Source organism: Neofelis nebulosa, chromosome 16 (assembly GCF_028018385.1).
Source record: "Neofelis nebulosa isolate mNeoNeb1 chromosome 16, mNeoNeb1.pri, whole genome shotgun sequence".
Taxonomy (NCBI): Eukaryota; Metazoa; Chordata; class Mammalia; order Carnivora; family Felidae; genus Neofelis; species Neofelis nebulosa.
The window spans coordinates 17,589,941-17,613,977 of record NC_080797.1 but is presented as its reverse complement, the minus strand read 5'-3'; the positions used below and the strand labels follow the sequence as shown (position 1 = coordinate 17,613,977).

Genomic DNA, 24,037 nt, shown 5'->3' with positions numbered 1-24,037 from the left:
CATCCCATCGAGCCCGAGAACCTAATTCCTCTAAAAGCCCGGGGGGCTGCCTATGTGTTCATGTAAAATCCGTTCCTGGCGATAAAAGCCTGACCCACGAAACTTTTTTTTTTTTTTTTAAATGAATAGACTTTGTGTTTAAAGAGTAGTTTGGGGGTTACAGAAAAGTTGAGCAGGGGGTGCAGGGTGTTCCTATGTGCTCTGCACCCACCAGCTTCCCCTCTCCTTTTTTTTTTAAGTGTATTTATTTTGAGAGAGTGGGGGGGGGGGCAGGGAGCGAGGGAGAGAGAGAGACTCCCGAGGAGGGTTGGCCCTGTCAGCGTGAAGCCGGATGTGGGGCTTGAACCCAGACCCGTGAGATCCTGACCCGAGCGGAAGTCGGACTCTTAACCGACTGAGCCACCCAGGCGCCCCCCCCACCCCCACCCCTCTTCTTAACATCTTGCATTTGGTGCATTCGTTACAACCGATGGGCCAGTATTGGCACGTGGTTATTGACTGGCGGCCGTGGTTCGCATGAGGGCTCACTCCGCGGGTTTGGCCAAAGGGGTGGTGACGTGCATTCCCCGCGATGCTATGACACACAGTCGTCTCGCTGGCCTAAAAATGCCCTGTGCCCCACCTGCTCGCCCCTCCCTCCGTCCCGTCTCCCCCCCGCCCCTCCCCTGGCAGCCGCCTATTCCTGTCCCCACGGTGCTGTCTCTTCCAGGATGTCATGCGGCCGCAGTCACACAGCGCATAGCCTTTTCAGACCGACTTCTTTCCCTCGGCTCCACAGAACTTGTCTGCCCTCGGTGAGCATGCGGTGGGAGAAACCCCCTGAGAGTCTGGAGGACCCTTTATTTATTTATTTATTTATTTTTTTTTTTTTAACATTTTTTATTTATTTTTGGGACAGAGAGAGACAGAGCATGAACGGGGGAGGGGCAGAGAGAGAGGGAGACACAGAATCGGAAACAGGCTCCAGGCTCCGAGCCATCGGCCCAGAGCCCGACGCGGGGCTCGAACTCACGGACCGCGAGATCGTGACCTGGCTGAAGTCGGACGCTTAACCGACTGCGCCACCCAGGCGCCCCGAGTCTGGAGGACCCTTTAACAGCGAGGGCCTGCAAGACAGGACCCTGCGGGTGCCTTTGTCTGCCGGAAGGGGTTTATGAAGCACCCTGACCTTCCCCCCCGCCCCCGGTCTTCACCACGGATGTCACAGTCGCATCTGTGGGGATTGTCCCCTTCCCCCTAATTTCACTTGAACTTGGACAGTTTGCTCTTAGTCCATCGGGCTCCTTTTCTCGTTTTATTATAGGCAGAGCCCTCCACCCTCCGCCTGGAGACCCCCTTCAGCGAGATCATCAAGTTCATGAGGCCCACTTGAGGTCAGTCTCCTACGTCAGCTCTGCTAAGCTGCCTGTCACCACCTGGCGAAGGCTTCCGGTCCGCTAGGGCACAATGGCGATTTCCTGCCTCCCTCGGGGTCTCCCTGGCCTCCTGTAAGGCTGTCGGGCTTCTCTGCCCGCCACCTGCTCCCAGCCAATGCCACATGTTTTAGGTTCCGGGGACAGCAGCAGAGTTAGGCGGCTGATGTGCGTTGTTTTTCTTTTTTAGGTTCGTTGGTTTATTTAGAGAGAGAGAGAGTGTGTGAGCGGGAGAGGGGCGCAGAGAGAGAGAGAGAGAGAGAGAGAGAGAAAGAATCTGAAGTAGGCTCCTTGCTGTCAGCACAGAACCCGACACAGGCTCAATCTCACAAAACCGTGAGATTGTGACCTGAGCCAAAATCCAAGAGTTGGACGCTTCACCGACTGAGCCACCCAGGCGCCCTTATACGTTGCTTTTCTAATCGGTACATCTGCCTCGCAAGCTATGTAAGGTATTGTGATCTACACGTGTAGGAGCAGGAACCGAGACTCAGAGGAGTCATGTGGCTGGTCACAAGCCACACAGTAAGTGAGGGAACTGAGGGTTGCAATAGAATTTTTTAAAAGTTGGCTAGCCCGGTGGCTTGGGGACATTTCGTGAAGGAGTAACACAGCAGTGTGTGAGTCAATAACCATTAAAAGTATCACTTAAAAATTTTTTTTAATGTTTATTTTTGAGAGAGAGAGAGAGAGAGAGAGGAGACAGAGCACGAGCAGGGGAGGGGCAGAGAGGGAGGGAGACACAGAAGGGGAAGCAGGTCCTGGGCTCTGAGCTGTCGGCACTGAGCGAGGCTCGAACCCACAGACGGGGAGACTATGGCCTGAGCTGCAGTCAGCTGCTTAACCGACTGAGCCACCCAGGCGCCCACCCCTAAGGGTGTCATTTAAAATGATCTTGATTTGGTCGGTTAAGCGTCCGACTTCGGCTCAGGTCGTGATCTCGCGGTCCATGAGTTCGAGCCCCGCATCGGGCTCTGTGCTGACAGCTCAGAGCCTGGAGCCTGCTTCAGATTCTGTGTCTCTCTCTCTCTCTCTGACCCTCCGCTGTTCATGCTCTGTCTCTCTCTGTCTCAAAAATAAATAAACGTTAAAAAAGTTTTTTTTAAATGATCTTGAGCCAGGAGAAAGCTTGGCCTACTCTGTTTATTAAGGCAAGTGATTATGTGACACGATCTAGAGAGTTGTCCACGAAAAGAATGCAAGTAACGCTTTTGCGTTTAAGCAGTTACCCTTCGCGCATCTCGATCGTGCACTCGGCTGCGCAGTTCTCGTAGGGAGCACCTCGCTGTCCCTCCCGCCCTCCCTCTCTCTTGTCCTTCCCTCAGAGTACTGGGAAGGCCGTACGTCCGGCAGCATTGCCACACAGGCGACCCTGGTTCCTGGGTGCCCAGGTACACGTGAGTTACACCCACAGGCAGAAAGGTGGGCGTTGAGAGAGAGGCGAAGCACACAGGGAACATCCAACGGTCATCCGTGACTCCAGGATCCATCCACCCTGAGGACGGATGTGCGCCGCGGCATTTCTGGCCAACAGTTAGATCCTCGGTTCCCAGAGGTCTCAGTGGCAGAGGGTAGTATCACGTGGCCAGAATCAGAACAAAGCTAAGCCTTCTGCCTCGGCCAGAGCAGAATTTACGCAAGTGGCGATCGGGTGTGTGTGTGTGTGGAGGGGGGGCGGGTGCGGCCGTCCCAGAATCTAATGACACCTGCTCATAATTCGCCTCTACTCCCCAGGCCTGTGGCTGCTCCCCTCCTTCACAGCCCTGCCCTGCCTCAGCCTCCAGTCCCTAGTTGACCCAGGCAGAGCCCAGTGTCCACTCTGGTTGGGTCGGCTCTAACCAGGGGCTGGGGAAGGTCACCTGGCTGGACAGATTGCTTAAGAAGGAGACCGGGTGGCGGGGGCGCCTGGGTGGCCCCGTTAAGCGTCTGACTTTGGCTCAGGTCATGATCTCTTGGTTTGTGAGTTTGAGCCCCATGACGCGTGCAGAGCCTAGTGGGGATTCTCTCTCTCTCCCTCTCTCTTAAAATAAATAGACTTTTTTAAAAAATTTTTTTTTTAACGTTTATTTATTTTTGAGACAGAGAGAGACACAGCGGCGTGAACGGGGGAGGGGCAGAGAGAGAGGGAGACACAGAATCCGAAGCAGGCTCCAGGCTCAGAGCCGTCAGCACAGAGCCCGACGCGGGGCTCGAACTCACGGACCGCGAGATCGTGACCTGAGCTGAAGTCGGAAGCTTAACCGACTGAGCCACCCAGGCGCCCCAAACTTTTTTTTTTTTTAAAAGAAGGGAAGGGGTGCCTGGGTGGCCCAGTCGGCTAAGCGACTGACTCCAGTTCAGGTCATGATCTCACAGTTCGTGAGTTCAAGCCCCGCGTCGGGCTCTGTGCTGATGGCTCAGAGCCTGGAGCCCGCTTGGGATTCCGTGTCTCCCTCTCTCTGCCCCTACCCCGCTCATGCCTCTGCCCCTCTCTCTCTCAAAAATAAATAAAACATGAAGAAAATTTAAAAAGTAAATAAAAGAAGGGAAGCCGGTGGGAAGGACTCACGCACCCAGCCACACGTGCCTCAGTTCCCATTTATAGGCGTTTCCCACTCTCTGGCAGGAAATAAAACTGCTTCTTGTCCCTCCCTCCCCCGAAAGTAAAAGAGAAATGGGGAAGAGCGGCTCTTGGTGAGGCTAAGCATACTTTGGCCTGGGTTGGTTCGCGGTGGGGGCAGGGGCCCGCAGCTGCGCCCTTACTGAGAATCTGCTCCCCCCACTGTCCCCCCCCCCCCTCCCGGGGACCTGCGCTGGCAAACCTGGAAGGCCTGGCCCTGTGTGTTTCCACAAGATCGTAATACATCGCGCCTGCGGCCCCACCTCGCCCTTCCCTCTGCCAGGAACAGCCCGCCTCCCTAAACCTTGGCTACCTGGCAAATTCCTGCTCATGCTTTAAAACCGTGTGCTGGCCCCGCCTTAATCAAGCTCTGACCTCACCCTCTAGACAAAATGTATCGCTTTCACCTCTGTACGTTAAGACATTTTTTTTTTTTCATTACGGAAAATTTCCTTAAGGATACAGAATTCTTCTGGACACCTTTTGCCAGGACGCGCGCGCCCTCATCACTGCGTGTATTAAGCGGGTTGGAAAGGCGCGCGCCCCGCTTCCGCCCTCCTCGCAGGACCTGGCGCAAAGCGGACCAATGTTTTCTCAGACGGAACGGAAATGATCGGATCCAACGCACCCATTTTACAGATGAGCTCATCGGAGGAGTCGCTGCAGTCTGCCCTTTTGACTACCAGAGGGTGGAGGGACAGGTTCCCCGCTCGCCCTGCCCGGGTCCACTAAGCCTGTGTAACCGCCTCCCCCCAGTCCCCCCACCCCGGGCTGGCCCGCCCGTGCCCAGGCTGCTCCCCGGGCCACCTGGCCCTCTCCGCCCCCTGCGCAGGGAGGTGGCCGGACGCCCCCGCAGCCAGCCCTCCACGCTGGGGGACGGCGTGGGGCCCTGCGCGGACCACGTGGGCGCCCCCCCCCCCCGTCGGACACGCTGCGCCGGGGCCGCGGGGCGGGGCCGGGGGCGGGGCCGCGCCAGGTGCAGCGCGGGGCGGGGCCCGGCTCGCACCTCCACGGGCGGGGGCGGGCCCGGGGGCGGGGCCGGGCCGCCCCTCCTCCCGCCCCACCCCGCGCACTCCCGGCCCGGGATTAGCGACCCGGGAGCCCGCGCCCCGCGGCCCCGCAGACACACTTTCCTGGGAGCGGCGGCCGCGGCGGCACCATGAAGAAGTCGTACTCAGGTGGGCGCCGCGGCCGGAGCGCGGGGAGGTGGGGGTGGGGGGGGGGAGGTCGGGGTCGCGGGACGCGCCCTCCTTACCTGGGCCGGGGCAGGCCGCCGGACTCAGGCGCGGGTTGTGGCGGGTGGGGAGTTCGCGCCCGGCCGGTGGACGCGGTCCCCACCCCGGGTGGGGGTCGAGGGGCCTCCAGGCGTTGAGCCCCTCGAGGGACCCGGCGCCCCCCTTTGCTCCCAGGCCGCGGGGCCCGCGCGCACGTGCGGGACACCGGGGCGGGGGTCGCGGCGGGGGTCCTGGCGCCCGGGCCCTCTGACCCCTGCACGGCCGGCCCCGCCCCCCACCTGGCCCACGGTTCCCTGGCGCCGTCAGCCGCGGGTCGCCCGGAGGTCTGGAGGGGGCTGCCGTGGGGGCCGCTGCCCCGGGCTGGCCCTACTTCCTGCTCGCTCTCCTAGCCCCTTGCAACCCGGCCCGTCGGGGAGTTTGGGGTCCCGGAGTGCGCGGGGGGGGGGGAGGAGGGGGGACTGGTGGAAGATTTCCTCCGGTTCAGCCTCCAGGGCTGGTGGTCCGGGCCGCGCAGCATCCTTCGGATGGACTGCCTGTACCCAGCGCATGCCTTGAAAGTTCGCCAAATGGGACCGCCCAGCAGCGCTGGGGGCGGGGTGGGGGGTGGGTGGGTGGGGGTGGGGGCTGGGTAACGAGGGTTCATCCGGTGGGTCTCACAGCGCCCTCCGCGTCCTGGCACCCATCCTGACTCCACCAGTGGGCCTGCCCTCACTCGGGTGGAGGAGGCCTCGCTGGCTCTCATCACCCCGAACTTCCATTTCACAGATGGGCAAACTGAGGCCACAAGCACTGAAGGGCAGGTCAGGGTAATCCAGATCTCCGTCCTCTCTCTTTTCTTGTTTTTTCTTTGTGGTTCCCCCCTCACCCCTAAAGGGTCCAGGCAGGATCCTCAGCCCTGAATTCAGTGGCATCTGCCCTTTTGCTCACCTTGCTAGCTGCATTCTTAATCTATTTGGACATGAAGTTTTCTGCCGGGGACCCGTGACTTGATTTTTACTGATAAGAAGCCAGAATCATGGGACTCACTGGGAACCGAAGAGGCCATTTAGGCCACCCCCCTGCCTGTGGGTCATTTCTCAGTCTCCTGCTTTCCACATTCAGGAACCAAAATGAGTAATAAAGAATAACGTGTCTCGAAGAGGGTTACTCAGAACTTCCTTTAAAATACCCTTCTGGGTCAGTGGCTTAGAACGTCAAGGTTCACCCCCTTGTGGCCAACAGCGCGGCCCTAACCCGGCTCTGTCTCGGAAGCGTGGGTGCGTTGATGTGATGGTGGGGGAGGAGGGGGCTTCCAGGTGGCATATCCTGGGCTCTGGCTCGCGGCCTCCCTCCCCAGCATGCTCCAAATACTTGAGATGGATGTGGGCATTGCTGCTGCGTGAGGCCCTCTCCCTGGGATCACTAGCCCCGCGCGGCCCAGGGACCCCTGTTTGCTCTCGCCCTTGTCTCCTTACACCTCACGTCCTGCCGGTGGGTCTGGACAGTGGGTGTGATCGGGGGTCCTCCCAGGTCACGGGTCCTTGGCTTTTTCCCTGGGGAGACTGTCCTACACGGATGCCAGGGGGCCCCCCCAAGCTGGCTCGGCCTCTCCTCTCCTCCACGCCTTCTCCGCCTCCCCCCAGGTAGATAAAGACAACAAAGCTGAAGCTTTGTGCAGCCAGTGGAAGGAGAGTTCATGGGGGTGAGTAGGAACCAGCTCTTGTAAAGTCAGCTTCCGTGGCTCCTGTGTGTACCTAACGGGGCGGGGCGCTGCAGGATGGGTGCGGGGAGGGCTTGGACCCCTTCCAGTTTGTTCCCCTGCTGGCAGCGGTCCAAGGTGGGCTGGGTCACTCCGTTGTAGTTGTGTGGGATTGGACTGGAGGGGACTGGCCCAGGGGCGGGGTGGCCTCTCGGCCCCATTCTGAACACGCTCCCGTTCCCCTGGTGCCCCGGTTCCACAGGGCTGCTTGGCAGAAGTCAGACCGACCCCTACGTAGCATGAATGCCATGAAATTAAGGAGCCTCAAACGGTGTTAAAAATCCCCCAGTATTGAAAATCCAAGGACAACGAAGAAGGCTTTTGTTCTTTCCTGGATTGAGTGGGATCGTTGCTTCTGGACCTATTTACGGGCTTGGAAATAAATGGAATGATTATGATGGTGTTCTCTGTAGAGCTGCCTTGGAGTACTCGTGAGTGTCTGAAAAGGGGAAAATTTTTTTTAATGTTTATTTTTGAGAGAGAGAGAGAGCAGGTGTGTGCACAAGCGAGGGGAAGACAGAGAGGAAGACGGATTCCAAGCAGGCTCTGGGCTCACAGCGCAGGGCCCGACGCGGGGCTTGAACCCACGGACCGTGAGACCGTGATCTGAGTCGCTGTTGGACGCCTAGCCAACTTAGCCAGCCGGGCGCCCCTGGAAAGAGGAAAAAAATTGAAGATATGTTTTGTGGGGGGATCCCAAGTGTCTTGGGTCCGTACGCATTCGTTGAACACACACCGTGTGTTGGGCGTGCACAGGCAGGGCCGCGAGGGTACAGAGGTGACGGAAAGATCGTGGTCCCCGCTTGCAGGGAGCTTGCATGCTCCCTGGAGGGGCAAGAAGCAGGTGGATGACGCCCTTCCTGCCTGTGTTCCTGCGCCACACGGGCTCCAGATGCTACCCAATACCCTGGAAGCGGGGACCACGGGCGTGACGGGAGGTTTGAGCGGGCAGCCTTGAGAAGTGAGAAGCTGTGAGTAGGTCGGAGAATAAAAACGATCTTTCCAGGTGGAGAACATGGCAGACGCCCAGATGGGGCTTTAGGACAGCAGCTCCGGGGCTGCTCCAGGCTTGTCCCGGGCCCACCTCCCCTGTGGGCTCCAGTGGGCCAGGACCGATGTCCGTCTACAGGCTGCGTGGCCCCGTGGTTCGTTGCGGGGCTCCTGGAATTAAATCCGGGCCTGGCACCTCCCTCACTGCGGGGCAAGGCACTTGGTCTCGCTTGGTTCATTTGTTACACGGGGTCGACGCTGACTTGTGAAGATCGCGTGAGCTCGTGCGTAGAAAGGCCTAGAAAGGCCTGCTCTGTACCTTGGCGGCTATGGTCACCATCATTGTTTCATTTTTTTAAATGACTTTTGCTAAGTTTATTTATTTTGAGAGAGAGAGAGAGAGAGAGAGCAGGGGAGGAGAAGAGAGATGGAGAGAGAGAGAAGCGCCAGCAGGCCCTGCACGGAGCCCGACGCGGGGCTTGAACTCAGGAACTGTGAGAACACGACCTGAGCCGAAACCGAGGGTCGGACGCTTAACCGGCCGAGCCACCCGGGCACCCCTGTCTTCATGGTCCTCATCAGCAGGAGGAAGGAGAAGGCCGCATGTCCCTGCCTTTGCCAGGAAGTCCGGGAGCTGTCCGGTCCTCCCCGCACCTCTGCGGCTTTAGAGGCCGGAGTGAGGCCCAGGCTTTTCCCGCAGCCCCTCGGTGTTGCAGCCGCCTGCTGCCTGAGTCCCCCGGGTTTTCTGGTGTTCTGAGTCTGGTGCTCCTCACTGCACACCAGGTCACACAGACCTTGGCCTCCCTGGCTCCCCTGGGAACCCTCAGTGGCACAGGCGCTTCCCTGGGGCCTACGAGCCACAGAAACGGGGGACAAGGGGGTGGGCATTGGTCCGTGTGTGCACCGGCCACAGTAGGGAATCACTCGGAGATTCGTTGTGGCTTTGAGGAGATTCCCAGAGGGGTACCTGGCCTACCAGGGGTTAAAAAGCTCTGCCCTGTAGTGACTTCTCCAGAGGCCCGGGTAGGAGGCTGGACCCCAGGGCAATGGCCTTAGAGAGATTACGTCCGCAGTGGGGCCCCGGGGTGGGTGGCATTCCCCACACCCAGTGCCCTAGGAGCTGACTTATGGGAAGGGCGAAGAACCTCCGAGAACACTTCCCCAGTGAGCTAACCCCGGGTTGCCGGGTTGCCGGGTGAGCGTGGACAAGGTTCTTCCTCTTCTCTGTTCTGGCCCCTTCCCCTGCCCTGTCCTTGCTGTCCCTTGTCTCCTGGGGGCCAGGCCTGTTTGCTCTGGCTCATCTGGGGATGTGGGCAGAGAGAAAAGAGCTACCTCGTGCAGTTAGCCTGTACTACTGCGGGCTGGTGTCCAGGACCACGGAACTTGGGGATCCCCGAACCCCACAAATGTGAGCGAGCTGACTGAGCCCGAGACCGGGGGCCGTCCCTCTTCCTGGCCTCCCGCAGAGACGGGGGTGACCTCCCTGCCTGGCCTTCTGGCTCGCCCCAGCTCACAGACACCTGCCCACCAGCACCTCCCAGCCAGGCCAGCGGGGTTCTGAGAGGCCAGAGTGAGGGACCTGAGTTGGAGGTCACCCACCGTCTTTCTGGAAGCCCCGCTCTGCCCACCCACCTCCGTGTCCAAGCCAGGACAGGTGCAGAGGGGACGTGAGATTGCCTCTCAGGAGCAGAGGCCCAGAGCCCCGGCCCAGGTGGCAATGGGGGCCGGCCATGGGCGTGGAGCTCCCAGGTGGGCGTCTGCAGAGGACATCTCACCTGGAGACCCAGGGACCCCAGGAGGAAGAAGGCAGTGCCCTCCCCCGCAACTCCCTGGGCAGCCTGGCGAGACTCTCCTGCCCGCCCCAGGCCGCCCCACGTGGATGGGACCTGGGGGCGGGACCTTATTTCCGCAAGGCTGTTTGTCCACGGGCACTGTTGTGTGGGATATGCAGTTTGCCTAAGATGTACTCGATAAGGAAGGTTCAGCCCACGGCAGTGCAGGGCCCAGCCAGGGGCGAGGAGCCCCAGTTCCGGGGCGGATCCAGCTGGTGGCCTTGGGGGAGGGAGGGCTGGAGAGAGAGGCCCAAGGCCCCAGGGGTGCGAGCCTCGCTGTGGAGGGAGGTGACGGGCTGGGTTCCCGGCCCTCTGTGCTGGCACTGTTATCGAGGAATGCCCAGCTCTAGGTGTGGCCGGGGAGGGGGGGGGGGGTTTGGGGACATCAGTGGGGGTAAGTGGCGGTGCAGCCCCCTGGGAACCTGTAGACAAGACCACACAGAACCCACGAGACCACGGCACCCACCGTGCTGAGGGACTCGGTCCCCCAGAGCGACCTCGGCTGAGCTGTGGGGTGCCTGTCCCCCCCGAGGTTCCTGGCCCATTTCGACTCTCCCTGTGGGTTCCGTCGCTCGTTCCAGAAGGGTCCACCGGGCGCTGCTGAGTTGCTGGGAAGGGCTCCCAGCGTCCTTCCTGTACTCTGGTGGCTCCCATTGCGGCCGGAGAAGGGTGGCCTGGCCTTGGGTCCCCAAGGTTGAGTGTGGTACTCTGCTCCCAGCCCAGTTTCTCTCTGCCTTATCTCCCTGTCCCCACCCGGGGCCCAGGTCCACTGCAGTGGCGAAGGGGGTGGCGGCTCCCAGGCGTCTTGCCCTCTCGGGCCTTTTGGAGCTCTGTAAGAGCCGGGCTTTGTTCCCGTCCTAATCTGACCTGGTTCTCTGAAGCGTGACTGCTGGCAGCCTGCGGGCCTCCAGGGCGGGGAAAGGGGCAGCGGCGGGGACGGTAAGATGATCCGGGTCACAGGGTGGCCCCGAGCCCAGGCCGCCCGCCTCCTCTGGCGGGAGCACACGTCACCGGTCGCACTCCCAGCGATGCTGGCTCTGCACCTGCAGAGGCCTGTCGTCTTGGGGAACAGGGATCCCCAAGGGCCACCCCGGCCCGCAGGTGTGGGCCCCAGTGTTGGGTGGGGCGAGGAGGGCAGGAAAGACCTCTGTCTTGCTGACTGACACCCCCCGCCCCACCCGGAGAGCCGCGTCTTGTGTCCTCCCTGGCCGGGGGTTTCAGAGTGGGGCCGAGCTACGGCGATGGGGGGGGCTTGTCCACTGCCCCCTTTCTGGCTCCTGGAGAGGCCTTGCTCATCCTGGGCGGTTCAAGGGGTGGTGCAGGGATGCCCAGGCGGTGACTGGGCCTTGTGGGGCCCTTAAGGCTGCACCTGGGAATCAGGGCTGGCCACGGCAGCCGTGGAAGTCCCTGAGGGCTGTGCCAGGGCCCCTTGTCCCGGCCGGGCCAGGCGTGTTGGGGCAGCGGCTGAAAGGCAGGCGGCAGTGACTGCCTGCCCCAGTTGGAGACCGCTCCTGGGGAGTGTGGTTACCAGGAAGGGCTGGGCAGAGGCGAGCTGGCAGGCGGCCCCGGGCTCGGCCCGCGGCTCAATCTGACCTGCATCCTGGGGCTTTCACAGCCTTCCCGGTGGACCGTGCCTCCTGTTTCCACCGGGGATCAGATCCCAGCGGGAGAATAAAGCTCCTGTAACCCAAGCCACTTGGAAGTGGGTTAAATCCAACGCCCGTTGCCTTCCTGATCAGCCTGTTAAGAACCCGGCTAATCAACTTCAGACGGATTTGGGGGTTAGTTTGTGAAAGTCGCTAACAAAACCGTGACTTCTGTTGCACAGAGGTGCCCCAGTGTAGACAGTGTGGGGAACACAGGTCGGGGAGAAACATCCCATTGCACACAGAGGTGGTGCTGTGAGGCTGGGGAGGGGGAGGTGGTGGCATGGGGGGGGGGGCTGAGTTGCGGCACACCCTCAGCCCTGGCGATCCAGTCCGTTCTGGATGGTCGCACCTTCCTGGGAGCTGGGGGTTGACACTTGAGCGGCCAGACCTTTGCGTGTGTACCTTTTTTGTTGTTGTTTTCTTTTTTTTTTTCAATTTTTTTTTTTTTAATGTCTATTTATTTCTGAGAGAGAAACAGAGCATGAGCGGGGGAGGAGCAGAGAGAGAGGGAGACACAGAATCCCAAGCAGGCTCCAGGCTCCGAGCCGTCAGCACAAGCCTGATGCGGGGCTCGAACTCACAGGCCGCGAGATCATGACCTGAGCCGAAGTCGGATGCTCAGCCGACTGAGCCGCCCAGGCGCCCCTGGTGTTGTTTTCTTAAAGGAAAACTTTCTAAAAATAAACGCCGTGCCTCTTACTCTCTCTTTTGCCTTTCGACCACCGCCCCCCGCCCCCCCCCCCCCCCGCCCCGGTTGTTTGTTTGGCTCCTAACCTATGGCCGTTGTGAACAGGAAGTGGGAAGGACAGATTCTTCAGTCCCATCGGTCATAATTTTTGCTTTTCGTGCACCCTCGGCCACACGCAACAGGCCCACGTATCATTTGATTTGATTATCAGAGGCGGCTCGTGTGCCCTGGAAAAACCATTTTAATTCTGCTCCTTCCGCTTGAAGTCACATGTCCTGCGTGGATCCCAGAATTGTAAGTTCAGTGGCTCTCGGAGTGGATGTCCCGTGGTGGATGTAGCCATCCCTCCTAGCTGCTGACTCGCAGCCTCTTCTGTGATGGCTGGGAGTGGGCCCGGGACTCCGGTCGAGGGTTCTGTGCAGAGCCGAAGATCTTAACGGTAGGTGTGCTGCTAGCTGTGGGACACGGGCTGTCGCTTCCTGGAAATTTCTCCAGGTAATTAGCTTCATAAAACGTCACGCACGCCGCCGCCCTTTCTCCTTCATTCCTGGGCTTGCCTCCGTGGCCAGACCAGGGCTCCTGCCGCTGCCTTTTGTAAGGACATTGGATGAACAGAAAACAGGCTCCAAACTGCCAGCTTCGAGGATTCGCGTGTTTGAAACATTGACCCCAAGTCCCTGCGTCCGAGCCCCGATCCCCAGGGGGGTGGTATTTGGAAGTGGGGCCTTTGGGAGGTAATTCGGTTTAGGCGGTCTTGCGGGTGGGGCCCCCGCAGTGGGATTGGAGTCCCTGTAAGGAGAGGAAGAGGCCAGAGTGTCCCCTTGCCCGCCATGTGAGGATAGAGAATGTTTCTTATTAAAGCTCAGTGAAAGACTGGCCCGCTTGCCCACAGGGCTTGACTCCTGTCTCTGGCTGGCGAGTGATGCCAGGAGTACCCCCTTCGCTTTGTCCCTCCTTTGGCCCCACGAACAGGTGCATCTGGACCCTGGGAGGTGTCCCTTGGCTTCCTTGGGCCAGGCTGAGTGCCCTAGTCTTGGGGCCAGTCGCCCCAGGTGACCAGTCACCTCTCCTGATGACCATTCCTTCTGTTGCCTGGTTACTCCCGCAGAGACTTCTGGAACTCCGGGCCGGTCAACAGCGCCGCCTGCCCGCTGGGCCTCTGTGGGTGCTGACTCCCCTCGCCAGCCCTTCCCGGGCCTCTGCACCCCTGACCCCACCTGTCTCTGTGGTTTGTCCTCCGGTTATGCTCCGACCGCCATCCAAAGCTTGGATGAAATGCCGCTGCCTTTTGGGTGACTCGGGGGCCCATTAAACAGTGGGGCCCGGAGGTGGACGAAGCCTTTCGCCGTGTTCTGGGGCACCTTCCTGCTGCCCCTTTTTGCCGTGGTCGGCAGTTTCTGATCGTAACCATTCTCCACGTTACCCTCGATCTTCCCGGGGGTCCGTCGGCCCTTTGTTAACCTCCTCTGTTTCCCGCGTGGGCCGTTTGCACTGGTGTCTCACCAGGAAACAAATCGCTTGAGGACTCGGAACCGAAGGGCTTCAGGGTGGGGAATTTGTCACACGGCGGCGGACAGGAGCAGCCGGGGGCAGATCCAGGTGGCGTGGGGCGTATACAGCTCTTGAAAAGTATGAACGTGATTTCTTGTTTAGGATGAGAGAGGAAGTGACAACACATCGCGAGGTTTATTTTATTTTTGAAGAAGACTGTAGTTTGTTTATTTTTGTTCCTTTTCTTTGAAACGTGTATATATTTTTGAGAAAGAGAGTGTGAGCGGGGGAGGGGGGGGAGGGAGGGAGACGCAGAATCCGAAACAGGCTCCAGGCTCCGAGCTGTCAGCACAGAGCCCGACGCGGGGCTCGAACTCCCGAAGCGCGAGATCACGACCTGAGCCAAAACCAAGAGTCAGACGCTTAACCGACCGAGCCACCCCGGCGCCCTGAAAAGATCTGAGTCTTTAAGGAATCTCTGCGCCCGACGTGGGGCTCAAGCTCACAACCTCAACGGAGCCAGCCGGGTGCCCCCAAACTGTAAATTTTAAACAGCTGGCATATACCATAAGCACCAGAAATTCCAGAAACCTAAGAATGCTTCTATCAATCAACTACTTGTCCTGTCTCCAAAGCAATGTTTTGTTTTTTTTTTTTTTCTACTGTTTTGGCTACATGCTCTGATCGCTTCTTTTACCTGAGGACTTGGTCATATCATTTATTCCGAACAGAAAGAGAGAGAGAGGTAGAAAGAGAGAGAATAGAAATTTCATTCATCTTCCTGGTTAATCAAAGTTTATTTTTTTTATCTTCAGTAGTTGGGATGCATTAAAAAGTGTGACTTCACAGTTTGTGATATTGCCACGATCTTTGCCCTCTAAACACAAGAATTCTGATAAATTCTATTTTGAAGATAATTTCTGTTTTTAAGAAAGACACAGAAAAGTATGGGACATTGCGGGGCACCTGGGTGGCTCAGTCGGTTGAGCGTCCCACTTTGGCTCAGGTCACGATCTCGCGGTTCGTGAGTTCGAGCCCCGAGGCAGGCTCCGTGCTCTCAGCACAGATGCTCTGTTCCCCCCCCCCCCCCTTCTCTCTCTCTCTGCCCCTCCTCCACTTGCGTGCGCTCTCTCACTCTCTCAAAAATAAAAATAAACCTTAAAAATAAAAGTACAGGGCATTTGTAACTGTACCTTCATTCCTGGCCGGGGATACTTGTCGTTTTGATTCAACGTGGACGAGGACTGAATTCTCCGCTTACAACTCTGTGTCTGGTGATTGGAATGGTTTTCCGTAGACGAGCTTCTGGCTCCATACGTGCCACATCTTGCTTCTCCCCCTCTGCCCACATTTTTCTGGCATGCACTCGGGCCACGCCCCTGCCCTGCCCCTCTGACCGTGCGCAGCACACGGGTGGGGACGGGAACCAGAAGGCACATCACTGGACTCCCACCGCGGAATGGCCAGCGGTCACCTAAGTAGACGCAGAAAGGTGCGAGCTGTGTAAATACAACCCAGCTGAGTCCCAACTACATAGCTTTCCATCCAACCTCTCCTTGGCCGGCACCCCCAGACGGCAGTACCCCTCCGGTGGCTCCTTGCACAGGAGGAGTGTGTTGGGCAGGAGCTCAGAGTGGACACAGACAGGGATTTTAACCGATTGGATTTAAGGTATTTCCTGGTTCGCACATTTTGCAAGAACGTTTGACCGTGTCGACACGTGGTCAGGGCCCCTCTCGGTGGCTTTGCCGAGACGACCTACAGATCTTCAGCAGCAGGAAGCCACCCCCATCCCCTCCCCGCCAGATCGGAGGGTCAGAGGGAGGAGGTCCTGTCACCGGTCCAGAGTCCCCCGACGCTGGGGACGAAGGCGGGCCTGCCTGACAGGGGCTACAGCTTTCGGCAGAGGCCAGACGTGACCTCCCAAGGCAGAGAGAGCGGGAAGGAGGTACCCCGTTTCTCCCTTGCTCCCACCTTCTGCTCTCCTCCCAAGCCCCTCACTGGGTGGCAGACCGGGGGACCTGGAGACCTCGTCCCGTGGACGGCATCTCTTCTGTCACTCAGAGGAGAGCCTGGGAGGGCAAGGGATGATGCTTGAAGATTATTTGTTGTTTATCTGAACTTCAGATGTAAAATTTTTTTTTTTAACGTTTGTTTACTTTTGAGGGAGAGAGAGAAAGTGGGGGAGGGGCAGAGAGAGAGAGAGGGAGACACAGAATCCGAAGCAGGCTCCTGGCTCCGAGCGGCCAGCCCAGAGCCCGACGCGGGGCTCGAACTCACGGACGGCGAGATCGTGACCTGAGCTGAAGTTGGCTGCTTAACTGACTGAGCCCCCCCCAGGCACCCCTGAACTTCAGATTTCACCGGGCAATGTAGTTTCTACAGGTGGGGCCCAGAGTCCAGATGCCCCGCTGGTGAACCTTTGAGGGAAGGGCTCTGTGGGTCCTTGGTCAGCACCGATGGCTGTGTGACAGACGTGGCCGTCTGGTGACACCTCTTCCCCGAGGTGTGAGCCGGATGCCCGCGTGGAGGGGCCCCAGGAGCAGCCACGGCACTTTGGGTCACCGTCGTGTCCCCCGCTCCCTGGACAGTGCCCGGTGCAGAGTAGGCACTCGGTGATCTTTCACGAGTCTGCATCTGCCAAGATTGCTCAGACAGGCTGAACACCCGCCCGAAGATGTGGTCTGAGCTGGAGGAGGACGTGCGCCCTGGTTCCTCGCCGCACACGCAGAGCCCTTGCCGGCGACGCGGCCACCGCCCGGGGCCTTCTCTTCCGGCCCTGCAGCCGGGCCCCAACCCTGAGCCTCAGCAACCGCGGCTGAGGGCACCGCACCAGAACCAGCGGCCCCTTCCGCTGGCGCTCGGTAGCCGGGCGGACCGTGGGCTGGGAGCACCGCCAACGCCCGAGAAGGGACTAGGACCCCTGGCTTCAAGGCCTGAGGCTTTGCAGAAAACAGAACTTCCCGCAGTATCGCGTCCCTTGCCCGAGCACGTTTCCAAAGGCAAAAGGATTGCTCGCCACGTGGGAGAATACGTTGAGGGTTGCTTCGATCCGCAGCCCCAGCTGCCGGCCTTGGTGGGGAGAAGGTTCTTTTGAGGGGCGCGGGGGGCGGTGGTGGTTGGGGCACCATCAGGAGGGCATCCGCACCTCCCTAGTGTACCTGTCCAGAGCACACACACTTCCTGGCAGCAAAGGCCAAGGGCAGAGGGTAGGAGGAGAGGGAGGAGGTGTTATCTCCTTATCTCAGGTTCCTCTGAAGATAAGCCTGGAATTTGACTCTTTACTCCCAACTGCAACCTTGACTTGGGGGAAGCCCTTCACAGCTTCTGTGAGCACTTGAGCTTGGAGAAAGGGGGGTAAAGACTGTGTGTCCTGGGCCCCCCCCCTCCCCCCCGCCCCGGGCTTGAAGGAGGAGGGGACCTCTGGGTAGGGGCAGGCAGCTCTGGGCCAAGGTCGCCGGGACCTCCCTGTCCTTTCCTGAGAGTCTCTCATGAGTTTGAAGCAAAAATTGAAAACCGATTCTTTATTGAAAACGGACCTCTTCCTGCAAGGCTCCCTTCTGAGAAAATGGTGACTTTTAATTGGAGGAAGGTCCTGTCCAGACCTCCTTTGCCGTTGGCACAGAGCAGAACGGGGTGCATGTGTGTGTGTGTGGGGGGGCGGTGTCCCCTTCCCCGGGGTCAGGGTGTCTGGGCGGTGCCCGACCCCAGCGGGGCTTGGGGCCAGCCGCCCGATCCTGGGCGGAGGCAGCGGCTCTGAGACTACGTGTGGTGTTCCAGTCATTAAAAATAATCACGAATAATAACCTATTAACTGGAGAGTCTAGTTAAGTTCCTCAGTGCCTGTTTAACCATTTCAACCTTGTAATTTCCTGGGTTCCATCACAAAAACGTGGTTGGAAGGGAAAGATAAAATGTCTTCACGCCCTGCCCTCCCTTCCCCGGCAAGCTCCCCAGTTCCGTGACACAGGCACCCGGGCTGTGCCGCCCCTGGGGGGTGTGGCAAAGGGGCGAGAGGGGCACCAGGCGGTTTACCTGGACCCATTTTTGCTGCCTGGAGGCGGCCCCCACCCCAAACGCTGCTCCTACGAGGAAAATGCCTCGCGGACCATCCCCGTTCTCCCAGTCTTGCGTGGGATCCTCGTCTTTCTGTCGAGGCCCGAGGAGGCCCCGCACATCTTCTGGCCTCTTCTTTCCTGCTCTGGAACGCTGCGTTTTCATTCTGTTGGAGCCGCCGGCCGGGGGTGAGTCCCGCTTTCCACTCTCTGCTGACTTTTGTCTCATCTGAAGCGACTTTCAATCTCGTGGGCTCTATCTGCCACACTCTACTGGCGTTGGTCACTGGTCTGGAGTTTGTGCCCACGTGGGAAATGGCCTTTGGCCCGGCCTCCGAGTCTCTGGGGCGGCCGGGTCCGGGAGGGCAAGCACCCGGAGTCTGAGCTCCCCAAAGCCTGGCTGTTTTCTCTGGATCTAGAAAACTGCCCACCTTCCCCTAACGTGCAGATCGCTGTGGAGACCAGGAGGGTCTGGGGGCTTCCCTGAATTGGGAGGGAGTAAGGTAGAGCTCCTGGAAGAACTTTTCTTTTTTTTTTTTGGCGGTGGTCGGGGCATAGCAGCGGCCTGGCCGGAACGTGCCGGGGGCCTCGGTTACAACTTCTCCTTCGTTCAGATGCATCGGCTCTGGGCAGCCGAGCTCTCTTAGCTCCTAATTATAGGTCCCCAGGTTCAGGTTGGCGTATGCAGCAGGTGAGCGATAATAATTTAAAGATTGTTATGACTGTGATGAACCTACTGCCGATGGTAATAATTGTCTAATCTATCGGGTGCTTCCTTTGTGCTCGGGACTGTGCCCAGTGCCACGGCGTGTGACCTCATTTCGTCTTGGTCCCCGTGCCGCCACCCCGGGGAGGGGGGGGGGGCTGGGGGGAGTGGTGAGGCTGGAACGGATGGGGGTGGGTGTTATTTTCCCGGGGCGTGCAGCTCGCACCCGGCGAACTCTGGATGTCACATGGCCTCCTCTCCTTCTGAATATGTTTTCTTTTAAAATCGCATAAAAATAACTCCCTTCTCAACTGGAACAGCGGAGCCCTTGGATGTCCTGGAGGCCTTTCCAGCTCCCTCTTCGCCGGACTCCGACGCGGGCCCGAGGAATGAGGTCCAGGGAGCTGGATTTCAGTAGCTCTTGGCCGCGGGTGTCTCCCGGGCGGGGAGTTCGTCGGAGGGCGGGAACCCCGGGCCCGCCACCTCCCCGGCCCAGCAAGCAGCGTGCCTGGCGTCCTGTCTGCGCCAGGGGCTGCCTGGCACCAGCCGCGTGTTTGGGGAAATCGGAAAAATAAACAGCACAAATAAAACACAAACTCCACCCAAGAAATCCGAGACAGATGCTGTTGCTCTGGCCCCACCCGCGGGCTCGGGGAGGAGCCAACCCAGAATGGGGCTTGAGGACCAGACGCCCTGGTGGTGGGCAGGGGGCTGAAGAGCCTGAACGGGTCCTTTTCCCTTCTACCTTTGCCTGGAAGCCGCCACAGGGGCACGGGTGGGCGTCCAGCTGGCCCCGGGCGAGTCGCAGCCGGAAGTGAGTCAATCCACAGGAATGTTGGGCCCATTCCTTCTCTGTTCCTCATCCCGTACTGTTTCCATACTGGGGACTCGCTGGATTTACAGGCACAGCTGTGGCTCATTGGTGCCACTCTTAGCCCGACGGCGGGACCTCTGAGTGGCTTAGTGTGTGTGTGTGTGTGTGTGTTAGAGGGTGATGATCATTCTCGTGGGTTGTCACATGCAGTGTAGCTCCCACTCAGGCGTGTGGAGAGAGCTCACGGCCGTCGTGGTGGCCGTCGGAGGCTGGGGATGCCCACACTCCCGCCTCAGCAGCCTTGGGGGCAGGGCCCGTCTCCCTCCCGCCGCTCCCAGCCCTGGGGAGCCCACCAGAGCCACTGAGGGCCCCACCCTCTCCGGGTCTGAAGGGAGCAGTCAGTTCTGGAAGCCCAATGAAGGACTTTCCCGCCCCCAAAGGTCTGAGGCCGCCGTCCAGCCTCGATGGGCAGGGGTGGCCTGCAATCCTCGTGTTCTGGGCGGTAGTCGAGGAGGGACGGTTTCCATCACTCGGCGGTGAGCAGACGTTTCATCGGGGTGGCCGGGCACCCAGGGTGCTCGCGTGTCTGCCGCGTGAGGTCACAGAGCAGTGGGGAACGGGCTCACGTGATGACGGAGGCTGAGGAACCCCGGGGCTGCGGCTGCAAGCTGGACGCCCCGGGAGGCCGGTGCCTCAGTTCAGCCCGAGGACCAGGGGGGCCGACGCCGTGCGTCCCAGCCTGTGGGCAGGAGAAGACCGGTGTTCTCGTCAGGCCCAGAGCACCCCCCTTCCTCGGTCGTGTCCGCACCCACCATGCCGAGGGGACGGCCTGCTGTGCCCAGTCTGCTGATCCAGACACTAACCTCACCCAGAAACACCCAGAGATCACGTTTGGCTGCATATCTGGGCACAGGGGGATGCAGTCATGTTGACACATAGAGTCGGCCACCGGGTCGCCGACGTGGCTGGGGCGGGCCGAGGGGGCCTTCCAGGTCTCGCTTCCCTTGTCTGAAATGGCCCTGGTGGCACCTGCGTTGTGGGGTGCGCGGGGAGTGGTCATAGAGCCTCCGCGAGCGGAAGTGGTCGTGACCTCACAGCATCCCCCCTCCTCCCTGCCTCCTTCGAGGGTCCGCTTGGTCGTCCCTGCCTCCCAGAGGCCTCGCTGGTCACTCCAGGCCCTTGAGTCTCGTGTCCATGCATCTCTTGGTGGTGTTCCGTGTGGGTTCAACATTTGGGGCACATCCTGGGGTCCTCCCCAATCTCAGAAAGAGGCCTGGGCTTAGCGGCAGGTAAGAAAGACCCTGAAGGATGCACTGTACCCATTCTGCTGTCACTGTCTTCAGACGTACAGAGCATGGGTGTCCCCGGGGAGCTGCACACGAAGCCAGGTCTGTGGGTCACCCTGCGTGGGGCTCTGGAACCTTCAGGAACAATGCTGGCTGCCTCCGCTTCCCGGTGGTCACAGTGTCGGTCGTTGGGGGGGGGAGGTCTGTGGGACGAATGAGTGAGTGAGCATTGTAAGAGCCTCTCCGGAAGACCGCGAGACGGGAGCGGGCATCTCTGGCCCCGGCATCCTGGGTGGCTGTCAGACGGCGGAGGCTGCGGGCAGGTTTCCGGGTTAACCCTGATGAGTGGGTCCTTTCCCCGCTCATCTTGCCGTCTGTGGGGAGGGCCTCTGCCGGCCAACCTGGGGTGTCCCTGCGGCTCTCCAAAGGATGGCCTGGTGGCCCAGGCGGCACACTTCCAGAGCTCCGTGAGACCTGGCCGCGGTAGCACGCCCCCCTGCCCCTCCCGTGGATACCCTTCCTGGCAGCTTCGGCTGGGCTCAGCTTAGCACCTCCGCAAATCTCCTCGAGTCAGGACTTGCCTGCCATAAGCCTCTCCAGGGAGCACGCGCTGGCCTGAGGGGTGGGTGCCGGGATGGAGCGTGTGCAGCACGAGGCGGTGTTCATCTGGGGCTCCGTTCTTGCTCCCCGCTGGGGGGTGTGGGGGAGGACCGCTCGTCCTCCACCCTCCCGGATCCAGCCCGGCCCTGCCCAGCCTCAGAGCAGTGGGGGGAGGGGGGTGGCGTCAGGGACCCTGGTGCGGGGAGATCCCAATTCACAATACAGATCGACGTGTGCCATCCCGGGGGGTGACCACTGCCTGACTGGGAGCCAGCACCCCTCACCGTCCTGCGGACAGTCAGGATGGCATGATGCACTGGGCCAAGCCCGCATTTTAGAGTTGGACGGACTTGGGTTCATTCTGGGCTCAACTCCTAGGAGCTGTGCCACCTCGGGCAAGTTCCTCGACCCGACTGAAACTCGGCTGCGAAAGGCAGCGGTAAGAGTTAGGTGAGAAATGGGTGTAAAGAGTCCGGCCCGGTGGCCGCCAGTGGCCGGTGTCCAGATGGCAGTGGCTGTCCTTGCAGGTGGCTGCTGGGCCTGGGTGTCGCCGGGGAGGACGAGGACCTCTGGTTTCTGGTTCTGGAGCCTGTTGTAGGAGCAGAGGTGAGGGCGTGCCCGGTGTTAACCACCCGCCGGCGGCCGTGTGTGACCTGTGCCTTCTGCCCCTGTCTTTAGGAGTCACGCGGACCTCCAGCAACCGTCTCCGGAAGCTTGGCGACCCCACGGGCCCAGGTAAGCGGTGTGTTAAGTCATGGCCTTGCCCTCTCTCCGGCCTGGCCCTCTCGGGTGAGCAGGGCCCCTCCCCTGCTGTCCAGGGAGACGCCGTCTTCGATGGCTCTGACGCAGGTCGCGTTCGGGCCCGGCAGAGGCGTGTCGCCAGGGGCTGGGGCAGCCGCCCGTCTGTAGGTAGCACGGAGGGAAGGCGCGAGGTGCCGAGGGCGGGCCGCCCGCGGGAGGGCGGCTTTGACTCTGAGCACCTCTGAGCCAATCGGCCCGTGACCCCTGCGCCTGCTCCCCGTGACCCTGCGGAAGGGAAGGTGCTCCCGCGACAGAGCGAATAGGTAACCAGTGTCAAATCAGCAAGCTCATGATGGTCACGGCCAAGCTGTTCTCTTGGCTCTTTCTGTGTGTGTTCATGCTGGTGGCCCCCTTTCAAGGAGGATGTCGGGGCCCGGAGACGGAGGGACTCGCCTCTCCCAGAGCCCGCGTCCCACCTCCGAGACCAGCCCTGCCCAGTCGCACTTCCTGTGATGGTGGAAAGGTCCCGCGTCTGTGCTGTCCCGTGTAGGGGCCGCTAGCTACACGTGACTGTTGACCGTCTGAAGAATCCATTAAGTTTAATTTATTCGTCCGGTCGCTTGCATAGAATTCCTTAATTACTTTATTGTATTTATTTATTTATTTTTTAATTTTTTTTTTAACGTTTATTTTTGAGACAGAGAGAGACAGAGCATGAACGGGGGAGGGTCAGAGAGAGAGGGAGACACAGAATCTGAAACAGGCTCCAGGCTCTGAGTTGTCAGCACAGAGCCTGACGCGGGGCTCGAACTCACGGACCACGAGATCGTGACTTGAGCCCAAGTCGGCCGCTTAACTGACTGAGCCACCCAGGCGCCCCCTTAATTACTTTATTTTAGACGAACTTCCAGCTAAGGTCTACATGTAGCTAGCAGCCAGATCTTTCTGGCGACGCCAGAATTCCTTGCCCAGACGTTCCTGCGCCTACTTCTGGGGCCAGCGCAAACATCCCCGAGGGGAGAGGTGTCACCTGCCCGTGGGTGGGACACCTCCAGGCTCGTGGGGAGGCCAGGGGCAGCTCTTTGCAGGGAATGGGGGTGGTGGTGTCGGCGGGGTGTGTCTGTACAGGCTGGGATGTCCACACGGCCGTGTCTGAGGCCCCGTGTGGTGCAGGATGGGGCCGGGTGTGGGAAGGGAAGGGTGACGCCTGGCTGGAGGTCTGCAGGGCGGCCGAATGATTCACATCCGTGGTTAAGCAGGAGCTCCGCCCACCCGGGGCCACGTCAGGCCACTGACCACTGGACCGCCCGGCCGCCTCTGCCTTCCTGGGGAACTTTTCTCCGGGACCCCTTGCCTCTGCAGCTGGGCCGCTTCTCGGTCTCCCTCCCTTCCGCCAGCGGGGCTGGGTCTGGGGGCCTGGTCTTGTGACGGGCTGGAGACCGGCTCCTGAGCTCGGGGGTTGAGGTCCTGGGAGACTGGCGCCCCGGGCCGCGTGGACGCATCCTCCTCTGGCCAGCGCCTCCCCGCGCTCAGACTGGCCAGTTCTGTGCCGTCAGCCCTTGGCAGCCGCTAGCACGGCTCCACTTGGAAGCCTAAGGCATAATTTGCCAAAGCCCAGAGCTGCAAGTCGGTGATCTGGGTTTCGCCTGGGACCGCCTGCTGACACACGGAATCCTCTCTGTGGGGGCCTGTGCGGGCTCCGGCCCGGGACACCCTTTCCTCGTCTCCCTGGCTCCTTCTGTCAGCCCTGCCGTCCTGCAGCTGAGACCTCGGTCCAGGCGGGGTCCTGCCCTGGACCCCCAGCCTCTCAGCCCCCTCGCCCCGCCCCTCTGACCCTTGTAGGATCCCCATTGAGAGCCGCCGCCCTCCCTCCCCCCCCGAAGCTTGACCTCCTGTCCCACACCCTGCCTGGTCTCCCGTGTCTGGGACCTTGGACCCCGAGTCCTCCAGAGGCCTGCTTTCGTTCAGGCTCTTCACGGGGCTGTGTGTGGGACCAGGCCGGGGACGGCCGTTTCTGGCACAAGCCACACCCAGGTCAATGCTTTGACGAGCTCACTCACTCGCTGCTCTTTTTTATAAAAATGGAATTGGTACTGGGGCGCCTGGGGGGCTCAGTCGGTTAAGCGTCCCACTTCAGTTCAGCTCACGATCTCGCGGCTCATGAGTTCGAGCCCCGCCTCGGGCTCTGTGCTGACAGCTCG

General features: G+C 60.2%; 1 protein-coding gene across 2 annotated transcripts in view; it reads left to right on the top strand.

Annotated features, from left to right (window-relative positions):
- Window positions 1-5,065: 5,065 nt before the first annotated feature.
- SEPTIN9 (septin 9) overlaps window positions 5,066-24,037 on the top strand; it is a 148,850-nt gene continuing 129,878 nt past the window's right edge. Inside the window, exons 1-2 of one of the 2 annotated variants that reach the window (XM_058704506.1) lie at window positions 5,066-5,189; window positions 21,774-21,830. In XM_058704506.1, coding sequence (XP_058560489.1) covers window positions 5,171-5,189; window positions 21,774-21,830 — 76 coding nt within the window. In that variant the 5' untranslated portion in view covers window positions 5,066-5,170. The remainder of the gene's footprint in view (window positions 5,190-21,773; window positions 21,831-24,037) is intronic. The other variant, XM_058704510.1, reaches the window with a different exon arrangement.